The sequence below is a fragment of the Mustelus asterias genome, chromosome 23 (assembly GCF_964213995.1).
Source record: "Mustelus asterias chromosome 23, sMusAst1.hap1.1, whole genome shotgun sequence".
In the NCBI taxonomy this organism is placed as follows: Eukaryota; Metazoa; Chordata; class Chondrichthyes; order Carcharhiniformes; family Triakidae; genus Mustelus; species Mustelus asterias.
The window spans coordinates 68,306,990-68,334,463 of NC_135823.1; the positions used below are offsets into that span (position 1 = coordinate 68,306,990).

General features: G+C 42.9%; 1 protein-coding gene across 1 annotated transcript in view; it reads right to left on the minus strand.

The window, feature by feature from the left end:
• Positions 1-27,474, minus strand: part of snx29 (sorting nexin 29) — a 591,176-nt gene that overhangs the window by 89,490 nt on the left and 474,212 nt on the right. Inside the window, exon 19 of the mRNA XM_078240877.1 lies at positions 3,065-3,205. Within this exon, the coding sequence (XP_078097003.1) occupies positions 3,065-3,205 (141 nt within the window). The remainder of the gene's footprint in view (positions 1-3,064; positions 3,206-27,474) is intronic.

Consider the following 27,474-nt stretch of genomic DNA (forward strand, 5'->3'; position numbering starts at 1 on the left):
ATCCAGTGGGCTGCTTTGAACTGGATGATATTGAGCTTCCTGAGTGTTGTTGGAGCAGCACCCATCCAGGCAATATTCCGTCACTCAGGTCTTTGCCTCGCAGGTGGTGGAGAGGCTTTGAGGAGTTTGAAAGTGAGTTACTCTCCACAGATTTCCCAGGTTCTGACCAACTCTCGTAGCACAATATTCACCTGGCTGATGCAGTTCACTTTCTGAATGGTAACTCCCAGGATGTTGACAGTGGAGATTTCAGCGATGGTAATGCCATTAAATGTCAAGCGGAGATGGTCAGACTGGTCGATTAGGTGGTTCCACTTCCTCTTGCTATTGTTTTATTAAGATCTTTATTATTAAATAAATTCTTATTTATTGATCCTTTATTTCAGATACAGCTTCCAAGTTTTGGGAAAAGACATTGTCACAAATTAAAACATTTGCTTTACAACCAAGAATCAAGGTTGATTTCAGCCAACCAGTTCTCCCCTCCATCCCCAATTTTCCTTCCTGCCCACAGACCACTCAGACCACCTGTATCTGCCTCGGAGAAAGTAGGTGGATATCTTTTGAAGATTTCTGCTCCGGTTTCTTTGATTTGATTTATTATTGTCACAAGTATTAGTATACAGTGAAAAGTATTGTTTGTTGCGCACTATACAGACAAAGCATACCGTTCATAGAGAAGAAAAGAGGGCAGAATGTAGTGTTACTGTCATAGCTAGGGTGTAGAGAAAGATCCAAAAGACGTGCTGGTCAGGTGCATTGGCCATGGTATACTCTTCTCCCTCAGTGTACCTGAAAAGGTGCCGGAGTGTGGCGACTAGGGGGCTTTCACAGTAACTTCATTGCAGTGTTAACGTAAGCCTAATTGTGACAATAAATAAATAAACCTTAAACTTTCAAAACATTACTCACTGGCCAACTATTCATGTGACTGCAGGCTATCGAAGTGCCCATGCTGCCTCAAAGTCGGCACCTGATTTGATTTATTATTTCACATGTATTAGTATACAGTGAAAAGTATTGTTCCTCACCCGCTATACAGACAAAACATACTGTTCATAGAGAAGGAAACGAGAGAATGCAGAATGTATTGTTACAGTCATAGCTAGGTGTACAGAAAGATCAACCTAATGCAAGGTAGGTCCATTCAAAAATCTGACGGCAGCAGGGAAGAAGCTGTTCTTGAGTCGGTTGGTACGTGACCTCAGACTTTTGTATCTTTTTCCAGACGGAAGGTGGAAGAGAGAATGTCCGGGGTGCATGCAATCCTTAATTGTGCTGGATGCTTTGCTGAGGCAGCGGTAAGCGTAGACAGTCAATGGATGGGAGGCTGGTTTGCATGGTGGATTGGACTACATTCACGACCTTTTGTCGTTTCTTGCGGTGTTGGGCAGAGCAGGAGCCATACCAAGCTGTGACACAACCAGAAAGGATGGTTTCTATGGTGCATCTGCAAAAATCGGTGAGAGTCGTAGCTGACATGCCAAATTTCCTTAGTCTCCTGAGAAAGTAGGGGTGTTGGTGGGGTTTCTTAACTATAGTGTCGGCATGGGGGGACCAGGACAGGTTGTTGGTGATCTGGACACCTAAAAACATGAAGCTTTTGTGGATTTTGGCTCTGAGCAAAGTGGGGTTCAGAGCTAGCGTCACAGAATTTGACAGCCCATCATGCTGTCGACAGCTCCATAACAGGGCTAGCCCAATTAGTCTTATTTCCTCACCCTGTCCTTTAGCTCACACACTTTTTAATCTGCCTGCCCCATGGATTTGCTCAATCAATTGTACACTGCTACTCATGCATAATATCTGTTTCAACAGCACCTGACATTTTGGTAATTTGCAAGAATGAAGTAAATATATTGAAAGTAGAGCTGTGGGAGTTAATTAACACAATGCTATTTGCTCTTACGCAGTTTCAGAAGTAGATTGTTCAAGGTGTCAGCGTGTGATAACAATTTATCCAATTTGTTACCGTCCATCTGCATTACCACAGCAATCATTTCTTGGCTGTGTTACTGGACAAAACAACAGGTTCTGCTTCAATGTTTCATTCAGTAAACAGTGAGTCACTATTTAGCTCACTCAATATCTACCTCACCAATGGTTTCCCACCAATTTTATCCTGGAATTATAAACAGTATCATTGCAAATAAGATTACCACCTCAGAAATGTTGGTAGTTTTTCCTTCAACTATATTCAACATACCACACTATCACCCCATCATGAAGCTATCACAGTTTGTCATGTGTGACATTACTATGATAAAATTGACTCCAATCTCTCACATTTTGCTCTTTTCTGCACTTCTAAATGGCAAAATTTCCGACCAGCTGTAATAATAGAGTTGATAGCAAAGGATTGCATTAGAACAACCCCTTAGTTAGTAATTATGCTTGATTATGGAAGACTGAGTAGGGGAAAAAAAATCATATTTCAACAAAATAATTCAAAAAAAAGGAGGCTGAGGGGGTGACTTGATAGAGATCTAAAAAGTTATGAGAGGCCTTTTCCCAGGATGGAAATGTCAATTCCAAGGGGGCACAGGTTCGAGGTGAGAGGAGGAATTTTAAGGGAGATGTGCAGGGGAGGTTTTTCATGCAGAGAGTGGTGGGTGCCTGGAACGCACTGCCAGAGGAGGTGGTGGAAGCAGGCACATTAGCAACATTTAAGAGGCATCTGGATGGGTGCATGAACAGGAAGGGAATAGAGGGACACGGACCGAGTAAGGGCAGAAGATTTTGTTTTTAGTTTAGTTAGGGCATCACGATCGACATGGGCTTGGAGGGCTTGTTCCCGTACTGTACTTTTTCTTTGTTCTTATTTAAAACTAATACAAAAATTAGTATCCTGGCAAGAAGTTATCTCCCTCTTTCTGTTTAAAAGCTATTGTCATTTCCATATTAATTGAAGCATGCTGCTAATCTAATACACAAGCTTGACCTCCAATGGGAAAGTTACATCAGTTTGTGAAATCTCATGAGATTTCAAACAGTGGAAGATCAGCGACGTTTATTTTTATGAATGATGATATGTGTGCATGTTGAGAAAACCTATAAAAGGTACCTTGTTTCCAATAGCTTTTTTAGGTGGGAAATGAAAGGTGTTGACTGAAGGGAACTTGGTCCGTAGCCTGGTGTGCAGTGCCCTGAATTCAGTGTATCTTCTGTAGACGTTCCATTCATCGTCTTTGATCCGAATGTAAACCTGCCATCAAACAAAACAAAATGTTTCATGCTCACATTGATGCTGACAAAGATAACGTTCTGCTACCCAACTGCAAGTGCTTCAGAAAAGCGTGAAGTTCCCATCTTCAATTACGAGGAACCTGAGCACAAGGGGATTATAGATAATTCATCACTTTACACTGCACGCACCGCTGCAATGCTGTTATCAAGGAAAACAGTCTTCACTCTCTATAATGACGTACAATATTATTGAAGATCATGAAAATCGACACAGTGGAGAAGACAGAATTAAAGGCTTTCCAGCATTTTACGCTCAACACTTAAAGATACTGACACATACATAAAAATACAAATTGTTGAATGTTTAACACTTTTAAAGAGGTATTTTTCAATTTCATGGAACTACCAAATGGTACTACATTTCAAAACATTAAAATCTTAGCCCCTTTCCATTAGGATGAATTGTACAGATGCATTTTCTGTGAACATTCTCTTTAGTTCTTTTTTTATATATGGGTGGGAGAGCAGTTATAGTTTGAACTTGAGATTAACAATTCATCAATGTCGGACGCAATGTGAATGATTGGAACCGAAAGAGAAAATGCTGGGTAATCTCAGCAGGTCTGGCAGCATCTGTAAGGAGAGAAAAGAGCTGACGTTTCGAGTCCAGATGACCCTTTGTCAATGCTAAAAGACATAGAAAGTGGGAGATATTTATACTGCAGGGTGAGGGAATGAAAGATGAGTCATAGCCACAAAAACAAGGGGAAAGTCTGCTGATGGCAGTCCTTTGTTCCGATGATGCCACTTTCCAAAGTGGTGCTTCCAATATGTGCTCCTTCTTCCTCAACTGTGGTTTCCCACCTACAGTTGGCGACAGGGCCCTCAACAGCGTGCGGTCCATCTCCTGCACCACAAGATTTCCATATGTGAATGATTGTGATGCCACCAGGACAGATCTCTTAGAGCGGAAATTCAGTCAATGGGTGATGGTCTGATTAGGATGACCACAATGACCTGTTCCTCATGTGGAGCAAGTGGAGTGTCTCCCCCAGCCCGTCCTCAAACAGTTGTGGATTGCCCAGATTTTCCTTGCAAGGCTGAAACCTGGGTCTTCACCGCTGGGACTTAGTTACCAGGTTGCGATTGGTGATGTTTGCAGTCAACCTGGGGGAGGTGGGGCTGCTGACAGTATGTAGAGTATGTTCCAGTAGGGACTGTGGGATTCCAGATGAGTGTGAGGGGGTTTGTATTTGAGGTCCTGTGTCAATGGGAGTGTGATGTTAGCTGTCAGCTGGGGGTGTCAGTGAGGGGACTGTACACAAGAAACAAGTGGCTGAACAGTTGCTCTGTCTTTATGAACATTCAGAATTAGCTTGGAAAATTCACCCAGACCACAGCATTTGGTCACAAGATAAAAGTCATGATGTGGAGATGCCGGCGTTGGACTGGGGTAAACACAGTAAGAACATAGAACATAGAACAGTACAGCACAGAACAGGCCCTTCGGCCCACGATGTTGTGCCGAGCTTTATCTGAAACCAAGATCAAGCTATCCCACTCCCTATCATCCTGGTGTGCTCCATGTGCCTATCCAATAACCGCTTAAATGTTCCTAAAGTGTCTGACTCCACTATCACTGCAGGCAGTTCATTCCACACCACAACCACTCTCTGCGTAAAGAACCTACCTCTGATATCCTTCCTGTATCTCCCACCACGAACCCTATAGTTATGCCCCCTTGTAATAGCTCCATCCACTCGAGGAAATAGTCTTTGAACGTTCACTCTATCTATCCCCTTCATCATTTTATAAACCTCTATTAAGTCTCCTCTCAGCCTCCTCCGCTCCAGAGAGAACAGCCCTAGCTCCCTCAACCTTTCCTCATAAGACCTACCCTCCAAACCAGGCAGCATCCTGGTAAATCTCCTCTGCACTCTTTCCAGCGCTTCCACATCCTTCTTATAGTGAGGTGACCAGAACTGCACACAATATTCCAAATGTGGTCTCACCAAGGTCCTGTACAGTTGCAGCATAACCCCACGGCCCTTAAACTCCAACCCCCTGTTAATAAAAGCTAACACACTCTCCACTCACGTTGTTTGTTTCTTAAAGACTTGATTAGCTGGAAGTATTCGCATTCCAACCATTATTCATGTAAATTGAGTTTGTGTCTTTATATGCCCTGTTTGTGAACAGAATTCCCACTCACCTGAAGAAGGGGCAGCGCTCCGAAAGCTTGTGTGGCTTTTGCTACCAAATAAACCTGTTGGACTTTAACCTGGTGTTGTTAAACTTCTTACACAAGATAAAAGACAGACTGGGACAGTAACACTCATCACTCCAAAAGCAAAAGGCTTCAAATCAAAGGCCAGGATTTTTTGGCCCCGCCCATGCAGAACTAGTTGAGGGCGGCAATGAAAATTTGACAAACCAGCAAATTGTCCGGGAACAGACAATCTTGCCCAAAGCAATAACTCGATCTTCATTGTGACTGTAACCCATGGTAACTAACCATTCACTCCCTTTCCAACCTGTCTGCAGCCTTAGACTTGGCTGAACACCTCCTACTCCAAATGCCTTTTCACATTTTTGCCCAGCTGGATGGTACTGCACCCGCCAAGTTCCATTCTTATATATCCAATCGTAGCCAGGGAATCACCTGTAAGGACTTATTTTCCTGCTTCTGCAGCAATGTTTCAGATATTCCCCAAGGAACTATCCTTAACGCTGTCCTATTTCTCACCGTAAGAAGTCTCACAACACCAGGTGAGACTTCTTACTGTGCTTACCCCAGTCCAACACCGGCATCTCCACATCTATTTCTCACCCACAGGTGTTCCTCAGCGACATCATCCAAAAACACAGTATCAAATAAAGTAAATAAGAGTAAATAAATAAAGCTTATTTATTTATTAGTCACAAGTAGGTTTACATTAACACTGCAATGAAGTTACTGTGAAATTCCCCGAGTCGCCACATTCCGGCACCTGTTCAGGTCAATGCACCTAACCTGCACATCTTTCGGACTGTGGGAGGAAACCGGAGCACCCGGAGGAAACCCACGCAGACACGGGGAGAATGTGCAAACTCCACACAGATAATGACGCAAACTGCGAATTGAACCCGGGTCCCTGGCACTGTGAGGCAGCAGTGCTAACCACTGTGCCACCGTGCCGTCCCAGTTTTCTGCATGTGTTTTTGTGACACTGAGCTATACCGCAGCACGATATCTCTCAACTCCCACTATCTATAAAGTGTCACACTGTTTCCTAACAAGAAGAGAGCATGGAAAGAGACTGGCGACGAACAAATAGGAGAACCCCAAGGTTTTCTATATTCACTACCATCCAGAAGGACAAGGGCAACAGACACGGGAACACCAACACCTGGAAGTTCCTCCCACTATCCTGACTTGGAAATATATCGCCCGCCATTCCTTCACTGTCGCTGGGTCAAAATTCTGGAACTCCCTCCCCAACAGCACTGTGGGTGTACCTACACACCGGGTTGCAGCGATTCAAGAAAGCATTCCCTGCCACTTTCCCAGGGACATTAGGGATTGGCAATAAATGCTGGCTGAGCCAACGGCACCCATATCCGATGAAGAAATACAGATATATAAATAAAGAGTGGTTAGGAAAAGATTATTTTTGTATAAATAAAAACAGATATATAAATAAATAATGCCTCTACTTTCTCAGAAGATTAAGGAAATTTGGCATGTCAGTTACGACTCTCACCAACTTTTACAGATACACCATAGAAAGCATTCTTTCTGGTTGTATCACAGCTTGGTATGGCTCCTGCTCTGCCCAAGACCGCAAGTAACTACAAAAGGTTGGGAATGTAGCCCAATCCATCACGCAAACCAGCCTCCCATCCATTGACTCTGTCTACACTTCCCGCTGCCTCGACAAAGCAGCCAGCATAATTAAGGACCCCACGCACCCCCGACATTCTCTCCTCCACCTTCTTCTGTCGGGAAAAAGATACAAAAGTCTGCGGTCACGTACCAACCGACTCAAGAACAGTCTTGAGAACTGCTGCTGTCAGACTTTTGAACAGACTTACCTTGCATTAAGTTGATCATTCTCTACACCTTCGCAATGATTGCAACACTACATTCTGCACTCTCTCGTTTCCTTCTCTATGAACGGTATGCTTTGTCTGTATAGCACGCAAGAAACAATACTTTTCACTGTACACTCATACATGTGACAATAATAAATCAAATCAAATCAGATCAAAATCTAACAGCACTGTTGGTGTACCTACACCACATGGATTGCAGCGATTCAAGAAAGCAGTTCCACACCACCTTCCCAAGGACAATTAGGGATTGGCAATAAATGCTGGCTGAGCCAGCAGCATCCACTTCCCATAAAGGAATACAGATATATATATAAATAAAGGGTGGTTAGGAAAAGAGTAGAGTCGATTAGGGAAAAAGGGGACTTGCAAATGGAGGCAGGAGAAATAGTGGAGGTAGCAAACGCATATTTTTCATGCTTTTACAATGGACGATGCTACGCAGGCCCGAGGTTGGAGACAGTAAATCTAACTTTTTGCCCAGTTGAGGCTTTCTATGTCTGAAATTTCATCACAGTGAATTGGAGAACCAAATAAAGAGGAAAAAACATTGTGTTCTCAACAACAGAAGACGTATTTCTTCATGGAGAAATAGGAAGATATTGAAACAGCGTGCCCATGAATCACGGCACAAAATCTTGTGAAATGTGGCTTGAGATTAGAGATTTCATTGTCTTGATGTTATTGCAATCATTATTAGTTGTGCAGCATATACCTTTCATTGATTTATTTTCTCTTCAGATAAACTAAGAAAAAAAATAAAATAAAAGGGATTACACTAATCCATTCCCTCCTTCCAGAATCTAATATCCTCCCACCAAACCCTAGCAAACATTTAATAAATGAAAGAAATGGCTCTCGGGCTGAATTGCAGAAAATAAAGGAAGAACTCAGATTAATATAGCACCTTTCATATCCTTGGGACGTCCCAAAGCATTTCGGGGACATTGAAGTGTTTTCAAAGTGTGGCCTTTATTACTTTATAGGCTGAGATAGCCAACTTGCACACAGCAAGTTCCCACAAACACGTGGGATGAATGATCAGAGGCCGCATCTATATTTGGTGATGTTGGTTATGGAATCCATGTTGGCTAGGTCACAGGGAGAACTTTCCTGATCTTAACATAGTGTTGTGAGATTGTTTACATGCACCTGAGCAGACAGACATTTCAACCAAAAGATGGCACCCCCATGTGAGAAAGATATTGTTTCAGTCTTCAGAATGAATTCTAGACACTGGTCGACCTTTGACAAAGCTCGGGAGATGAAGGTGAGCATAAATGAAATGAATGGAATTCAAATGTGGAGGCACTGGACTGATTTTATGGACAAATACAGATGGTTCACCTCCTGAACCTATTTTATGGATAGACAAACGGATCAGTAGTTGCATAAGGTAGGGCACCCTCCTCAGGGTAAAAGCAACGCAACATTCATGTCAACAGGTACACATTACCTGCTGAATCTATAAAATAGATGCATCAGAAGATGACTCACACAAAGAAATCTGCCGAGAAAAAAACTAAACAACTATTCCATATCTTGACACTCACCCAAGACTCTGTAACACTATGAGTTGCCATAAATGTATTCAACGCTACAATTGGCCATTGTAAATCAACACACCTGCAATGACTTTAATTAGGCAATTGAGGTGGGCCTGTTAGAATATGAACTCCCTGATTAAGAGCCAAATTGATGGGCCAATCAGGGAGCCTCTTGCTTTGTACTTAACCAGGCGCGTCAGTTCCTCTGGGGCTCCGAGTGTAGACGGCGAACTAAAAGCACTCTGTATGCTGTTGTCAGACTTGTAAATAAAGGGATCTTGGTGAAGGGATCTGCCTCTGAGGACTTATTACAACAAACTTCCAGCTCTTTCATGCGAACCCCATAACACTGCAGCACAAACCCTAAACCTGCAGTGTACAACCTTACTACAGAATCACTTTCAAAGACTATATGAGGCTGCATAATAACTGATTATTTATTGGAGCCCCTGGTTGAAATGCAGATTGTAGACTGTGCATGCGTTCCTTAACTTCCAGCATCCTGAAACTACTTACCTGTTTCGCAACAACAATGCAACTGCAGTACACAATCCATTAGAGAGAAAGATCTCCCTCGTCAAGTGTAGTTGACAAAATCACATCTCCTGGTCATGCAGAAGATCTGTGGACTTGCCTATTTGGGTAATTATGTGTTTATGTAATCTGATTGAAGTACAGGGACCCCTCTCCAGGTTTTCTTCCGGAATATTTCCTTGTCTTCTCATTTCCTCGGTGTGAGAGGAGCACCAAACCAGCCCGGGTTTTTGAAATTCCCAACGTGCGGACAGTGAAAAGAAAAACTGAAGTAAAATATGAAGGAGAAAATAGAACGCATCGAACTGAAATCAAACCCAAAAATGCAAAGAAATAGACACGACCAGTTGTAAAAGCAAGGGGCATTCATTTTAGAAAGACCAAAAAGTTAGTTTTCTTCAGAAGTGTACAAACGCACCTCACCAAGTTGGGGGCAGTGAACAAAAGGGAAACGAAGAGCAAAGTATTTGTTTGCAGACGTTTTTAAGGTTTAACAGCACCCACAGCACAATCCTCCTGTTGCCCATTGCTGCTTGGTCAGAGAACGGGGATAATCATTCCTTTATCCTCCTTTCCCCCCACAACGTTTTAAAGAGTTTAGAAAGCTTGTACCCCCACAATGAGCTGTGAAGTGGTGGTGCGCTTTTTGATTTGATTTATTGTTGTCACATGTATCAGTATACAGTGAAAAGTATTGTTTCTTGCACGCTATACAGAGCATACCGTTCATAGAGAAGGAAAGGAGAGAGTGCAGAATGTAGTGTTGTACAGTCATAACTCAGGTGTAGAGAAAGATCAACTTAGTGCGAGGTTGGTCCATTCAAAAGTCTGACAGCAGCAGGGAAGAAGCTGTTCTTGAGTTGGTTTGGTACGTGACCTCAGAATTTTGTATATTTTTCGCAGCGGAAGAAGGTGGAAGAGAGAATGTCCGGTGTGTGTGGGGTCCTTAATTATGCTGATTTTCCGAGGCAGCGGGAAGTGTAGACAGTTTAAAGTGTGGAGCTGTTTCTACTCGATTTGCCACTTTAAATGAAGGATGAACACTTCTGATTCCGGGACAGAAAAGCCACGGGCCCCCTCCATCATTATTTGCCAGAAGGGTCACACTGCCATGTGCCTGGACTATGGCCTGAGGACCAGATTCAAGCTCTTCAAAGTGTTTAGCTGCGGTCACTCTTGGAAACAGGGATAGTTTCTGAGTAAAGAAAGCTCACGGAAAGGCAGTGGGAGCTCAGGCCAGGTGAGAAGCCTGATTTCAGGTTTCAGGTGGCTAATGTTGAAAACAGTATTACCCACAGCAGGAAGGTAAAAATCGACAGCTGGGAGGATCAGGACTGGAGTGAGTCACTTGGAAAGAATAAGTCAATTGGAGGAAAGTATATGAAATAGTGTTAAAACAGGAAGTTTAGATGGAAAGAAAGCCATGACAGACACATATGATGGAAAAAGAGGAAGGAAAGTGCTGTAAGCAATTAATGTAAAGGAAGGGTCTGCTTTGTACAGGACTTATAATTATATTAATATAGATTTATGTAACAATGTAAGTCTTGAATACCCATGCATTTACTTTTCTCCAAATTAAATTAAACTTGTATAAACTGACTTCAGAAGTTTTAAAGTTTATTTATTAGTGTCATAAGTAGGCTTACATTAACACTACAATGAAGTTGCAGAAATGGAGCTGAGAGGTCCTAAAGCTATGTGGCAGTGTTCTCACCTTAACCTCTGAAACCTTCACGTACTCCAAAGTACCAATATAAGTTGTTATGTTCACCAGTGCCTCAGGGTTATGAAATTGAGATTCTTGATGCATATTGCTTCTGTACTTTTTCACCACCTCACTGTTGGTTTTTCCCAGTCTCAGGCTGATGCTTTCATAGCCCTGTTTCAGCGGTCTGGCTTCCCATAGTCAACAGATCTACCCTTGGATCCTCTTCTACGCCCCCTCCGGCACAGAATGTATCCTATTGGAGACTCCCCTCTCCCACTCCTACTACGCTATAGGTAGGCTGCATAGATGTTATGTTACGGGACGGCTGGCTGGGTGGGAGACATCAACATCTGATACAGTTTCATTCTGAGTATGGAGTATTCTTATAAGTCTTTTCTACAATTATTTTACTGGTGTCTGTTGAGGGTTCTGAGCATGTGCGGATTTTGGAGAGCTTTTCTGTCCACAGCTTGAAGGGGATCTTATAAAGCTCTGTAAAATAAAGAGGGGCATAGATAAGGTAGATAGTCAACATTGTACAGAGGGATATGAGCCAAAAGCGGGCAGTTGGGACTAGCTTAATGGTGAAAACTGGGCGGCATGGACAAGTTGGGCCGAAGGGCCTGTTTCCATGCTGTAAACCTCTATGACTCTATAAGAGTGCGTTCTGCAAGCAAGATCTGTTTTACTCGTACTCCAGTTTTCATTGTTATTACTGTGCTGCTGAGTTATTGTAATTGTTAAATTTCATTACTTTATTGTATAAACAAGACACTTCTTTTAAACAACACATTCCACTACCTTCATTGTGGTGCAAGTTACCACAACATCCATCACCTAAAGTAGCTTGGCAGCAGTGCTACTGACCAGACAGTTTTGTCCTGAAAGACATGTCTGCCAGACCCGGTTAGTGGCAGGTATTGAGGAAACCGTGAGGGGAAACCACAGCCGGCTTCCTCCTCACAAATCTAAAGGCTGCAGAAACATTTTTTGATAACAATTATGGTAGGACTGATCACCACTGATTCCTTGTGGAGATGAAAGGATACCTTCACACTGAGGATACACTCCATCGTGCTGGGTGACACTACCACTGTGGTCAATGGGATAAATTCATAACCAATCTCGCATGTTATAACTGGGTATCCAAAAAGTGCTGTGGACCAGCAGCAGAAATATATTCCGCCATATTTTTCTTTATTCATTCATTCATGGGACATGGGAGTCGCTGGTTGGCCCAACCCTAGTTGCCCTTGGAGGGCAATTGAGAGTCAACCACATTGGAGTCACATATAGGCCAGACCAGGTAAGAACGGCAGATTTCCTTCCCTAAAGGACATTAATGAACCAGATGGGTTTTTCTGACAATCGACAATGGTTTCATGGCCCTCGGTAAATTCTTAATTCCAGATTTTTTTTTATTGAATTCAAATTCCACCATCTGCCGTGGCGGGATTTGAACCCGGGTCCCCAGAACATTAGCTGAGTTTCTGGATTAATAGTCTAGCGATAATACCACTGGGCCATCTGCCTCGCTCTGAAGGCAGCAACCACTTGGTCTGGCATACCCCTCACTGTACCCATTACCAACAAGCCAGGGACCAACCATGATTCAACGAAGTGTGCAGGAGGGCTTGACAGGAGCAACACCAGGCATACCGAAAAATGAAGTGACAACCTGGTGAAGTTCAACACAGGGCCACCGGCATGCCAAACAGCAGAAGCAGCTTGCTTTAAGCAGAACAGAGCGATCCAAAACCAGTGGATCACATCAAGGCCGTACCATCCTGCTGTGAATGGTGATGAGCATTAAATAATCGAAAGAGAACAGGAAGGACATCCCCATTCTCAATGACTGTGGAGACCAACTCACGAGCACAAAAGAAAAGGTTGAAGTATTTGCAACCTCCTCAGCCAGAAGTGACTGAACCATCTAATCTCCACCTGAAGTCTCCAGCATCATAGATGTCCGTTGCCAGCCAATTCATTTCACTCTACATGATTTCAAGCAATATATGAACCTATGAGTCAGGAGTAGGAATAGGAGTAGGAGTAGGTTTAGGCCACTTGGACCCTTTAGCCTGCTCCACCATTCAGTGAGACCATGAGTGATAGATTGTAACTTCAACCCACATTCCCGCCTACCCCAATAACCATTCGCCTCCCTTGTTAATCAAGAATTTATCTAGCTCTGCCTTAAAAATATCCAAAGATTCTGCTTCCACCGCCTTTTGAAGAGAATTCCTGAGACATATGACCCTCAGAGAAAAGAATTCTTCTCATCTTTGTCTTAAATGAGCAACCGCTTATCTTTAAACAGTGCTCCCTAGTTCTAGATTCTCTGATAAAAGGAAATCTCCATAAGAACGCTGTCAATACCTCTCAAGATCTTAAACGATTCAATCAAGTCACCTCTTACTTTTCTAAACCCTAGTGGATACAAACATAACCTCTCCAACCCGTCCTCATTCCTGACATTAGTCTAGTAAACTATCTCTCAACTGCTTCTAACACATTTAGATCTTTCTTTAAATAAGGAGACCAATACTGTACACAATACTTCAGATATACTCTCATCAATGCTCTATACAACTGAAGCATAACCTCCCTACATTTGTATTCAATTACCTGCACAATAAATGATAACGTTCTATTAGCTTTCCTAATCACTTGCCATAACTGTATACCAGCCTTTTGTGATTCATGCATTGAACACACAGACACCATTATACCTCAGAGCTCTGCAATCTCACCAGTTAGGTAATAAGTTTATTTTTTATTCTCCCTGTCAAAATGCATCATTTCACATTTGCCCACATTATACTCCATTTGCCAGAGTTTTACCAATCACTTAGTTTATCTATCTCCTTTTGTAATCTCCCTACATCTTCACAATTTGTTTTCTTACCTATCTTTGTATTATCAGAAAATCTAGCAACTACATCTTCAGGCCCTTCAACCAAGTCATTTACATCAATGGTAAACAGTTGAGGCCCCAGCATTGATCCCTGTGGCACACTATTCATCACAGCCTGCCAACCAGAAAAAGACCAATTTATGCCAACTCTCTGTTTCCTGCTCGCCAGCCAATCTTCTGTCCATATCAATATGTTAACCCCTATACCATGAGCTTTTATTTTCTGAAATAAGCTTTGATGTGGCACCTTAACAAATGACTTCTGGAAATCTAAGTAGAGTACACCTACCGGTTCCCCTTCATCCACAACACATGTGACTCCTTCGAAGAGCTCCAATAAACTGGTTAAACACAATTTCCCTTTCACAAACCCATGTTGACTTTGCCTGATTGCATTGAATTTTTCCAAGTGTCCTGCATCCCCAAATCAAGCAAATTTTAGAAAATTAAAACAAATGCTTCAACTAACTTCAAAGAACAAAGAACAGTACAGCGCAGGAAACAGGCCCTTCGGCCCTCCAAGCCTGTGCCGCTCCTTGGTCCAACTAGACCAATCGTTTGTATCCCTCCATTCCCAGGCTGCTCATGTGACTATCCAGGTAAGTCTTAAACGATGTCAGCGTGCCTGCCTCCACCACCCTACTTGGCAGCGCATTCCAGGCCCCCACCACCCTCTGTGTAAAAAACGTCCCTCTGATATCTGAGTTATACTTCGCCCCTCTCACCTTGAGCCCGTGACCCCTCGTGATCGTCACCTCCGACCTGGGAAAAAGCTTCCCACTGTTCAACCTATCTATACCCTTCATAATCTTGTATACCTCTATTAGATCTCCCCTCATTCTCCGTCTTTCCAAGGAGAACAACCCCAGTCTACCCAATCTCTCCTCATAGCTAAGACCCTCCATACCAGGCAACATCCTGGTAAACCTTCTCTGCACTCTCTCCAACGCCTCCACGTCCTTCTGGTAGTGCGGCGACCAGAACTGGACGCAGTATTCCAAATGTGGCCTAACCAGCGTTCTATAAAGCTGCATCATCAGACTCCAGCTTTTATACTCTATACCCCGTCCTATAAAGGCAAGCATACCATATGCCTTCTTCACCACCTTCTCCACCTGTGTTGCCACCTTCAAGGATTTGTGGACTTGCACACCTAGGTCCCTCTGTGTTTCTATACTCCTGATGACTCTGCCATTTATTGTATAACTCCTCCCTACATTATTTCTTCCAAAATGCATCACTTCGCATTTATCCGGATTAAACTCCATCTGCCACCTCTCCGCCCAATTTTCCAGCCTATCTATATCCTGCTGTATTGCCCGATAATGCTCTTCGCTATCCGCAATTCAAGACCTATGGGGGGGGGATTTTCCCATCCTGTCCACCATGGGAATCGTAACGAGCACGGGATCGGACCATGCAAAGGTCCGCTGACCTCAAGCGGGATTTTCCAGTTTTGGGGCGAGTGCGGCAGGAAAATCCCGCCTTTAGAGTGAAGTCTCTCCGAACCAGGGGATTTGTCAGCTCCTGGACCCAACAATTTGCTCCATACCACACCCTGGTGATTATAATTTTCCTGAGTTCTTCCCTCCCATCCAGTTCCAGATCCATAGTTATTTATGGGATGTTACTTGTGTCATCGCTAACTGATCATAAGTAAAACTAAAGGAGTTCCACAATATATACAATATCTATGTAAGTGTGTATAAGTTGTGTAGTGTTTCCAGCAAAGTTCACAATTCGCTGCCACATTAGTACCATTAAGGGCAGCATGGTGGCACAGTGGTTAACACTGCTGCCTCACAGCGCCAGGGATCTAAGTTTGATTCTCGACTTGGATCACTGTCTGTGTGGAGTCTGCACATTCTCCCCGTGTCTGTGTGGGGTTCCTCCGGGTGCTCCGGTTTCCTCCTATAGTCCAAAAGACGTGCTGGTTAGGTGCATTGGCCATGCTAAATTCTCCCTCAGTCTACCCAAATGGGCACCAGAGTGTGACGACTCAAGGATTTTCACAGTAACTTCATTGCAGTGTTAATGTAAGCCTACTTGCGACACTAATAAATAAACTTTAAACTTTCCATTATATGTCATTGATTGGTTCATTAATATCATAACTTTGTTTAACTAAATGGACAGTTTTATCTGCAGTTTTTCCAAAGCACATGGTCCACATGAAGCTATGAGGGAAGATGTTTCAGGTGGTCAAAGTGAAACAGCAGCATATCAAATGAGGAAATTGGGAGTAGATAAAATCAAAGCAGAAACAGTATCTAGAAAACTGCCGAAGAGTAGCTACAGATGATACATCAAAATAACCAAACCTGAAAAAACAGTAAAGAAAAGCATTTATACGGTAATTTTACTCTCTGGGCAGGATTCTCCGTACACTCCTGCCGCGTGTTTCATAGCAGTTGAGGCAGTCCATTATTGGCTGGTGGCGGGTTTTTTGGTCCCACTGCTGTAAACGGGCTTTCCCATGTTGTGCACCCCCCTCCATCACTAGAAAACCCACGACGGGGTTTGCTATTGACAGGAACGCAAGATCCTGCCGGCAGGAATGGCCAGAAAATTCCGGCTTCAGTAACTGAAAATTCTAATGTCCATAATGTTTAGACAACATAAGAACAAAATATTACACATCTTATGGTAGATAACATGATTACATTTAACCACTGATCATTTTAAATCTGAAATCCAGGAGTGCTGGATTTTTGTTAGACAGCAGGTATAGAAGAGTATGGAGCTAAGGATGGAGTTGGGATACAGCCATGATTTCACTGAATGGCAGAAGAGGCTCAAGGGGCTGAATGGCCTATTCCTGCTCTTAAGTTGCTTCCTACCTTTTAATACCGTGCATTAAAGCTTTTACTTCAAGGCCTCAGGCCTGTATCAAAAATCAAGGCTTTAACCAGCTTTATTCCCCAAAGCAGTTGAGGGACATTAAAAGCCACATTCATTCATTTCTCAACATGCATTCTCCCAGTTGAAGCAGAGGAAATCTTTCATGTCCAGTGAGGAATTGGGTTTTTGTCTTTTTCCAAAATATTCCAAACCAAATTGGTGCTTTGAATTTTCAAAACGTGAGAATCCTACAGAAGGAGGCCATTGGGCCCATTGAGTCTGCTCCGACCACAATCCTACCCCAAGCCCTATTCCCATAATCCCATGCACTTACCCTAGCTAGTCCCCCTGACACTAAGGGACAATCCACCTAACCCGCACATCTTTGGACTGTGGGAGGAAACCGGAGCACCCAGAGAAAACCCACGCAGACACGGGGAGAACGTGCAAACTCCACACAGACAGTGACCCAAGCTGGAAATCGAACCCGGGTCTCTGGAGCTGTGAGGCAGTAGTGCTAACCACTGTGCCACCCGAGGCATTACTTGGGGCAGGTTTCATGTTTAAGATATTTAACAGCTCCTTCTCTTCAATTCTGAAATAAATTTGACCTCAAAGGCAGTCAGATAACACCTGTGGTCCAATAAACCTGTGATTTATTTTATTGGTCAAGATTCTCTGGCCTCCCCTCAGCGATTTTCTCGGTGGTGGGAGGCAGCACGCCTTCAGCCGGTGCTGGGAGCCTCTGGCCCCGTCGCTGTCAATGGGAATTCCCATTGAAGTCACCTTGTGCTGCCGGGAAACCCAGAGAACCCCGCTGACGTGATCGGCCGGAGAACTCCAGTCAATGACATTTGAGGGGAAGGGAGGGATCAGGATATTGAATTTGATGATCAGCCGTGGTCAAAATGAATGGCGGAGCAGGCTCGAAGGGCTTCTAGTTTCTATGTTTCTGTTTAAGAAAGTGAAATGAATGTTTTTGTTTAGTAAGAATGACCTTCTTTCTTAGCTGAAAAAAAATCAAACAGAACCTTTTTATCACAAGTGATTTAAACCTGGCTGGAAGATGAACCTGGTTTATTGGATTCCTTCTTATTATGACCCCGTTTTTCACTCAAAAAAACTGTTCAGAAATATTTCTCGAGAAAGACAGCGGATAGGCAGCAGATCATACGCCAGTAGAATGTCACTGCACAAAGCACACATCGCAAAATCGCAGGTCTATGATTTTCTGTCCATTTGCATTAATGAACAGAAAGTCCTGGTCAGTGCGCAAAGCTTCAATGTTGCAGCCAAGTGTTTTTTTAGATAAGAATGTAGAAACTGCAAATGCTGAACTTTTTAGGACTTACTGAGATAACCTTTGATGGCTTATGGAAATCTCTGTTTACTAAAGGCTACATGAGTTGGTAAACACACTAGTAGTACTCCAAAAATTTAAGCTCACCACTTGTGGACAATGGCTATCACCAGGGAAAGTAGTAGGGTTGCTAATGATCTAAAATGTGCCACAGATAGGTTTAGGGAGGAGGCAATTCGGTAAGTGAAGTTCTAAACTCGATTGTCCCAAGGCTGGTCTGTGTCTTCCAGGACCACCGCACAATTCCATAGATTGGCATCTGAAACCCAAGGGATATCCCCAATTCATAGAAAACGTACAGTGCAGAAAGAGGCCATTCAACCCATCGAGTGTGCACTGACTCTCCAAATACGCATCTTACCCAGGATCTCCACACCGTCCTATCCTATTCCAAAGCATCCTAATTGAATATTAATGGACCTAATGCTCTTTAGAACATAGAAATCAAGGCAAAAAGCAGGAAATCCTCATGTGTGTCTGGAATAACTTTCCTGAAGAAAATGCATTGTGCTACTGTATTCAAGGGGTGTTTATTGCATGTTACATGTATGACAAGTGAAAGTTTAAGCAAAGACAAATTTCCAAGTATAATTTTTGTGTTTTAATCAATTTTAAATGCTTACGTCTTTTATTTACTCAAAAGTAATGATTATTCAAATATTCCTTCCACCTTTCGTTCATAACATCCATTCTTAATCATCAATGTCAGTATTTGTGTAATTTGTACATAACTATCTATTCATTCAGCGTATTATACCATCAAAACATGTCAAATTGCAATTTTACTTCATTCGTACCTCCTCTTGCATTTTCTCTCTAAATGTCAACTGTGTACATGAAGTTCTAATGAACCCAAGGAAATGAAAATTAAATATATAAATGTCCAAGCAATTTCCTTCATCATTTCATTTTGAAGTAACTGTACAAGTTTATCAGGAGGTCAAAGTAATAAACACCACCTAGGCTTTTATTAAACACCTCAGTCTGTGGTCTTGGCACTTTAATAAGCACAGCTGTTGTTTAACACATTTTATATTTGTGACAAATGGTGGTTACTGCGTAATCCTCAATCTCGTATCAAAACCCTGACTCCAGATGGTGGGAGAGGTAGAGAGGGAGAGGAAGGGAAGGAGGGAAAGGAGAGAGAGAGAGAGAGAGGTGAGACAGCAGTGAGAGAGGCGAGGGAGAGAAGCTTTGTAGTCTGTATATCATATAACTTGCTTCTTTTAATTCTTTGAGAGCAAAGGAGAGCTTTCAGAATCAAAACCAACACTCTATTTCTCTTACACGGTGACCTTCTTCCATCTGGAAAAAGATACAGAAGTCTGAGGTCACGTACCAACTGACTCAAGAACAGCTTCTTCCCTGCCAGACTTTTGAATGGACCTACCTCACATTAAGTTGATCTTTCTCTACACCCTAGCTGTGACTGTAATGCTACATTCTGCACTCTCTCCTTTCCTTCTCTATGAACGGTATGCTTTGTCTGTATAGCATGAAAAAAACAATATTTTTCACTGTATGCTAATACATGTGACAATAATAAATCAAGTCGAATCATACATTTGAGCAGAGCAGATTAAAACTTATACATTTTCAACGTAACAGATTTAAGAGTGAGTGAATCCAGCCTTCTATAGCGGGTTTGGAAGAATTACAGTTAAGCAGATTTTCTTTTCCGAGCTCAAACTGTATTGTTTACATCAGGATATTCTACTGCGTGAACCAAGCAGGACGAGTACTGTGTCCCCGGAACTCAAGGTGAATATAAATTAAAAATGACCACATGCTTCCTGAAGGATTAGGATCCAGTGTCATGGCAAACACATGGCACAGTTAAACTACCTCATGCCAAGGATTCAGAATGTCTGGAGAACTGTACCCTTCTTAGAAATGACTCCATCCATTACGAACTGAACATACTGCTCCTAAGATCATTACGAATTCTAATTTAGATGTTGTTATCACCACATAGAACAGGCCCTTCGGCCCACAATGTGCCGAACATGACGCCAAATTAAACTAATCCCTTCTGCCTGTCTTTGGTCCGTATGCCTCTATTCCTTGCATATTCATGTGCTTATCTAAAAGCCCCTTACACATCCCTGTTGTATCTGCCTCCACCACCCCTGGCAGCACGTTCCAGATACCTACCACTCTCTGTGTAAAAAATAACTTGCCCCTCACATCTCCTTTGAACTTTCCCCCTTTCATCTTAAGTGCATGCCCCTTAGCATTAGACATTTCAGCTCTGGGTAAAAGTAATCTATTTTCTGTAAATTAAGATAATGCCAGGGGAGAACCATATTATATCGGCTGTAAAAAAATGAAACTTTTGTTTTTTAAACAGATAAAATAGACAATTCGGCAACCATCTTTCAACGTCATTTTGCCCTTAAATCAATTATTGAAAGACCGCCAAAGTCACAATGGCTTTCTAAACCTCAGTGGCAAACTTTTAAGCGGTTGAAATAGGACTGTCGTAATCTGAGTGACAATTACAAACTGCCAGACAAAATTATGAATCTGTTAACTTGTGATAAATCACTGTTATATAAATAGGGACACAACACTAAGCTTCACTGAATTCTTGACACACCGCAATCCCTCTGGTTGGATTTGGTATTCCAATTTTTGCAGATTTTTCATTTTATGCAGACTTAAAACAACGTGCTTTACTGTGCAGTAAACATCATTTCAGTATTACAAGCCAACATTTAACATTTTTATTGGAATTTTGCCATGAATATACGACACTTAATGTCTCTGACCAAAATATGACTGTTTCAACGCAGAAAATTGTGAGCTACTGCCTCTGCCGCAAAGGTTCGCCGTGCCTAGGTAGGTGATGATCACCCTTGGTCGTGGGAAAGATCATGATAAAATGAAATGCCAGCAAATTTTGCTGATCTCGGGATAATGAGAGAAGCATGAAAACAGCTCAACTTTTTGGAAAAATGCACTTAATTGTTAGAAATACCAGACAATGGGTCGGCACGGTGGCACAGTGGGTAGCCCTGCTGCCTTCCAGTGCCAGGGACCTGGGTTCGATTCCCAGCTCGGGTCACTGTCGATGTGGAGTCTGCACGTTCTCCTCGTGTCTGCGTGGGTTTCCTCCGGGCGCTCCGATTTCCTCCCACAGTCCAAAGACATTCTGGTTAGGTACATTGGCCATGCTAAATTCTCCCTCAGTGTACCCGAACAGGCACCGGAATGTGGCGACTGGGGGATTTTCACAGTAACTTCATTGCAGTGTTAATGTAAGCCTAGTTGTGACTAATAAATAAACTTTATGAAGAGTTATCCCAGTCAAATCCAACCATTCCCATATATAGCTGAGATAATATAAGCTACGTAAACACACAAAACCATTTAAGCAGATCAAAGCAGTGGTTTCTATTGTCCAGCTCCTGCAGACTGACTTCAGTTGTGCTCTATGAATCGAAGTTGAAGAAATTCAAGTTTAAGATTATTGTTCCAGGGATAATTCAATAAGTCTACACTTGTTTAGGTCGATTTTTGTTTAGTGAGGATAAATAGATAAAGAGATACTTCTGACCCTGCAGCATGAAGGTGCAATGTTTGAATAAGTGTGACCATTCAAGGACCTGGCATCAGGAAGAGGGAGCCTTGCAGGAAGCCACCGCTCCACCCCAGAACATTAGCTGAAACTCAGTTAATGTTCTGGGGACCTGGGTCCGAATCCTGCCACGGCAGCTGGTGGAATTTGAATTCAATAAAAAATACCTGGGATTAAGAATCTGCTGATGACCATGAAACCATTGTCGATTGTCGAAAGAACCCACCTGGTTCATTAATGTCCTTCAGGGAAGGAAATCTGCCGTCCTTACCTGGTCTGGCCTACATGTGACTCCAGAGCCACAGCAATGTGGTTGATTCTCAACTGCCCTCTAAGAGCAACGAGGGATGGGCAATAAATGCTGGCCAGCCAGCGACGCCCATGTCCCACGAATAAATAAAATAAACCCTCCTCCCAATGACCACGCCCCCGCCGCCCTGGAATCACTATCCCACCCACACACACACCTCTATCTGGGGACTGACCCATCGGCAATCCTCAAGGCAGGCACCACTTTATTACCATTCCCAGTGGGATAACGCAGCATTACCCATCACATTGATTTCATTCTTCACATTTCTTCAGGTTTACAGGAGAGGCACAGAGAATTACCACTTAAACGATTGGTCAAAGGTTCGGGACTGTCACTCCTGGAATACAGCTTTGTAACTGGGATAAGGTGCTGCCTGATGCCAACACTAAGAACAATGGGACACGGATAGGACTATATAGTCTTTCAACAAAAGTGGCCTGCAGTCCAAACCCAGCCTCCCATCCATTGACTCTGTCTACACTTCCCGCTGCCTCGGAAAAGCAGCCAGCATAATTAAGGACCCCACGCACCCTGGACACACTCTCTTCCACCTGGGAAAAAGATACAAAAGTCTGAGATCACGGACCAACCGACTCAAGAACAGCTTCTTCCCTGCTGCTGTCAGACTTTTGAATGGACTTACCTCGCATTAAGTTGATCTTTCTCTACACCCTAGCTATGACTGTAACACTACATTCTGCACTCTCTCGTTTCCTTCTCTATGAACAGTATGCTTTGTCTGTATAACATGCAAGAAACAATACTTTTCACTGTATGTTAATACACGTGACAATAATAAATCAAATCAAAACTGAAAAGTTTCAAGGAATTATTCTCCACATATTACTGGGAACAATAACAATAACACATCAATAACAGAAGTGTGATTTTAGAAAAAAAAAAATTACATCGAATCAAACTTTTACTGCCCTTTACCGTTAAAAGCTTAGATCAAACAGAACTTAAGGATAGAATCATAGAATCCCTACAGTGTAGAAGGAGGCCATTTGGCCCATTGAGCACAATCCCACCCAGGCCTTATTCCCAAACCCCTCATATTTACCCTGCTAATCCCCTTGACAAAAGGGTCAATTTAGCATGGCCAATCAACACAATCCGCACATCTTTGGTGTGTGGGTGGAAACCGGAAACCCGGAGGAAACCCACACCGACACGGGGAGAATGTGCAAACTCCACACAGACAGTGCGCCGAGGCCAGAATTGAACCTGGGTCCCTGGTGCTGTGAGGCAGCAGTGCTAACCACTGTGCTGCTGGGCCGCCCAAAGATATTTGCAGAAAAGATCAAAGTCACAGAAATGATTACTTCAATTACTATTTTGTTCAGAAATAGTCAACAGCATGTGGGCAAAAGCTAATTTAGAATGTAATTATCTTTTAATTTTATTGTTTTTTTCTCCATTCTTTTTTTTATTTGTTTGCAGAGTATGGGCGTTGCTGGCTAGGCCAATATCTAATGCCTACCTCTAACTGCCCTTGAGAAGCTTGAAGCTTCTTGAACTGCAGCAGTCTATGTGGTGTAGGTACACCCACAGTGCTTTGGGACAGAGTTCCAGAATTCTGACCCAGTGACAGTGAAGGAAAAGTGATGAATTTCCAAGTCAGGATGGTGAGCGGCTTGGAAGGGTGGTGCTCCCAGGTATCTGCTACCCTTGTCCTCCTAGATGATAATGGTCACAAGTTTGGAAGATGCTTTCAAAGGAACCTTGGTGAGTTGCTGCAATGCATCTTGTAGATGGTACACGCTGCTGCCACTGTTCATTGGTGGTAGACGGTGTGAATATTTAAGGTGGTGGTTGGGGTGTCAATCAAGTGGGTTGCTTTGTCCTGGATGGCCTTGAATTTCTTGAGTTTTGTTGGAGCCACACTCATCCAGGCAAGTGGAAGTATTCCATTACATTCCTGGCGGCACAGTAGCACAGTGGTTAGCACTACTGCCTCACAGTGCCAGGGACCCGGGTTCAATTCTCGGCTTGGGTCACTGTCTGTGTGGAGTTTGCACATTCTCCCCGTGTCTGCGTGGGTTTCCTCCGGGTGCTCCGGTTTCCTTCCACATTCTGAAAGATGTGCTGGTTAGGTGCAATGACCCGAATATGCAGCGGACTGTGGTGACTAGGGGAATTTCACAGTAACTTAATTGCAGTGTTAATGTAAGCCTTACTTGTGACTAATAAATAATAAACTTTATAAGCTTAAACTGACTTATGCCTTGTAGATGATGGACAGAGTTTGGGGAGTAAGGAAGTGAGCTACTTGCCCTAGAGTATACTGTCTTCTTAAGAATGGAATTGTACTTTGTTAAAGACCACATTCCACAAAATTCCTTGCAATACATCACTTTCTTCCATTATACATAAGGTGAAAGCTGAGTAAATTACACTTTATGACTGAGGAATGCAAACCTTAACAGATAACCATTACCTAAAGTTTAAAGTTTATTTATTTGTGTCACAAGTAGGCTTACATTAACACTGCAATGAAGTTACTGCGAAAATCCCTTAGTTGCCACACTCCGGTGTGTGTTCGGGTAGACTGAGGGAGAATTTAGCATGGCCAATACACCTAACCAGCACGTCTTTCAGACTGTGGGAGGAAACAGGAGCATCTGGAGAAAACTCCACGCAGACACGGGGAGAATGTGCAGACTCCACATAGACAGCGACCCAAGCTGGGAATCGAACTTGGATCCCTGGTGCTATGAGGCAGCAGTGTTAACCACTGTGCCACCGTGCCGCACCTAACATGTGACTAGCTGTTTCGCAAGTTCATATTTAATGTTGGTGTCATTTGACTGGACAAATCATATTTTTGGAAATTGGATAAAGTTAAAGTACTTGTCACTGTCTTTTTTCAAGTAAAAGAACCAAATGTAATTTCAAAGTGAATTAGCTGTTGGGAAAAAAAACCCAGGCAGAGTTACAATCTGCTGAGATGACAAGTCGATTAGACCAAAACAGTCCATACTTGCAGCACACTCTAGCTCCAAGCTCAGTCGGAGTGCTGATTGAGAATCAGAAAAGGAGACTTGGACTTCATGGTGCTGAATTCTAACCTTGAGCAGTAGTTCCTTGAGTGGGTGATCCACCAGAACCAAATAAGACCATTAAAGCAGATGGCCAGGGCAAGGCCTTTAGTTCCTACTTGCCCAGCTCCAGAATGGGTCGACCAGGATTGGTTGACATTATTAGGAAACTTTCTTCAGGTGTCACCATCTTATAAAGGGGCCAAGGATAAAATAATTCTGGTAAAGCGAACGTTCAAATGGGTCAACAGTGGATAACCAAATATTTGGATTTTGGAAATAATTCGGTGCTTTAAATTTACTCCAAGTGGTAGAGATGCCCATAGGGACATTCAGACGAAGCCACCACTCCCTGATTGTGCATTCTCTGCAGGCTCAGGTCACTAATGCGCACAATCCCAGCACAGCTGTCAGGATTGCTTACCTTCGGGTTCCCTGTGCCAATATTTTTGAGATACTGTATTTCTATGTACAAATTATACATTACAACATAGACATTTTCAAAATAAAGATTAAAGTTAATTTTTTAGTGTCACAAGTAGGGCTTCCATTAACAGCATGGTGGCATAATGGTTAGCACCGCTGCCTCACAGCGCCAGGGACCCGGGTTCAATTCCAACCTCGGTCACTGTCTGTGTGGAGTTTGCACATTCTCCCTGTGTCTGTGTGGGTTTCCCCCGGGTGCTCCGGTTTCTCCCACAGTCCAAAGATGTGCGGGTTAGGTGGATTGGCTGTGCTATAATTGCCCTTAGTGTCAGGGGATTAGGAAGGTAAATGTGTAGGGCTACGGAGATAGGGCCTGGGTGGGATTGTGGTCGGTGCAGACTCGATGGGCCGAATGGCCTCCTTCTGCGCTGTAGGGATTCTATAATTTTACAACACTGCAATGAAGTTACTGTGAAAATCCCCTAGTCACCACACTCCAGCGCCTGTTCGGGTACCCGGAGGGAGAATTTAGCAGGGCCAATGCACCTAAGCGGCACATCTTTTGGACTGTGGGAGGAAACGGGGAGAAGGTGCAGACTCCGCACCAAGTTTCCCAAGCCGGGAATCGAACCCGGGTCCCTTGCGCTGTGAGGCAGCAGCACTAACCACTATGCCACCAAGAAAGAATTGAGTACATTTGGAGAAAATGTGTTTTTTTTTAATGGTCCCCTCAAACTGATTTTGTTCATTGCATTCTTGTGCAATGGCAGGATAAAAATTAATAGATTTGTGTGGGAGGATTCACCAGGTGAGCAACTAAAATAACCAGAATCTCTTGTGTGTGTGAATATGCAGTCATCTAAAACGATCAAATATCAAATGGAAAATATATAAAGAGAAAAACAAATCAAGATAATTGTTTGGAAGGGGATGTGATTTGTCCTTTAAACTGTAATCACTTCTATGAGAAAGTTTAATGGCAGTAAATTATATTAGTAATGCATTGGCTTCCTTTCTCTCTGTGTGAATCATACTGTTCCCTATTTTTGTCAGTGGAATGGACAAATAAATTATTTTATTACTCCACTGAACCACCCCATTCATCTTCATTTTCAATTGGCTGTGGAAAGAAAGTTAATCACAATTACAGCAGAGCTTTGTTATCCCGTGAAAGCAAAGGTTTGGAATAATTAGTCTACCTGACTGCATCTTTATCTCCAAATGTCAAATGCATTCCTTTGCCCTGTGCTGGCTAAACTACACTGTTTCCTGGTCTAGCGAGGTTTTGATTTTTAAATTCTTATTCTTATTTTTCTTATAGCTTCACCCACCACTATCCATGTGGCCTCGTACGGTCCGACACCCCTCTGGGATCTCTGCTTCTCCATACTGGCCCCCAGCGCATCCCCTTTTCTCAATAATTTCATCAATGATTTAATCTGCTTCAGCCCAAAACTCTAGAAGTCCTTCCCTTAAACTCTGCGCCTCATTCCCTCCTCCAAACTTCTCTCTTTAATCAAGCCTTTTGTCAGAGAGGCTCAGTGTCAATTTGATCACATTCCTGTGAAGCACCTTGGGACGTTTTACTACGTTAAAAGTGCTATATGAATGTAAGTAGTTGTTGTAAATATGCAAAACTATGCAGTGGGAAATAGTTAAAAGCTTTTATTTCTTGCTAAAGCAGAAACGAACAGAAAAATAAATCGGTTGTTGGGGGGAGGGGGCATTGTGGTATTGTCACTGAACTAGTAATCCAGAGAGCCAGGATAATGTTCTGGGGACCCGGGTTCAAATCTCACCATAGCAGATGGTGAAATCTGAATTCAATAAAAATCTGTATTTAAAAGTCTGATGATGATCATGATGATTACTGTGTTTACCCCAGTCCAACACCGGCATCTCCACATGATGATCATGAAACCATTG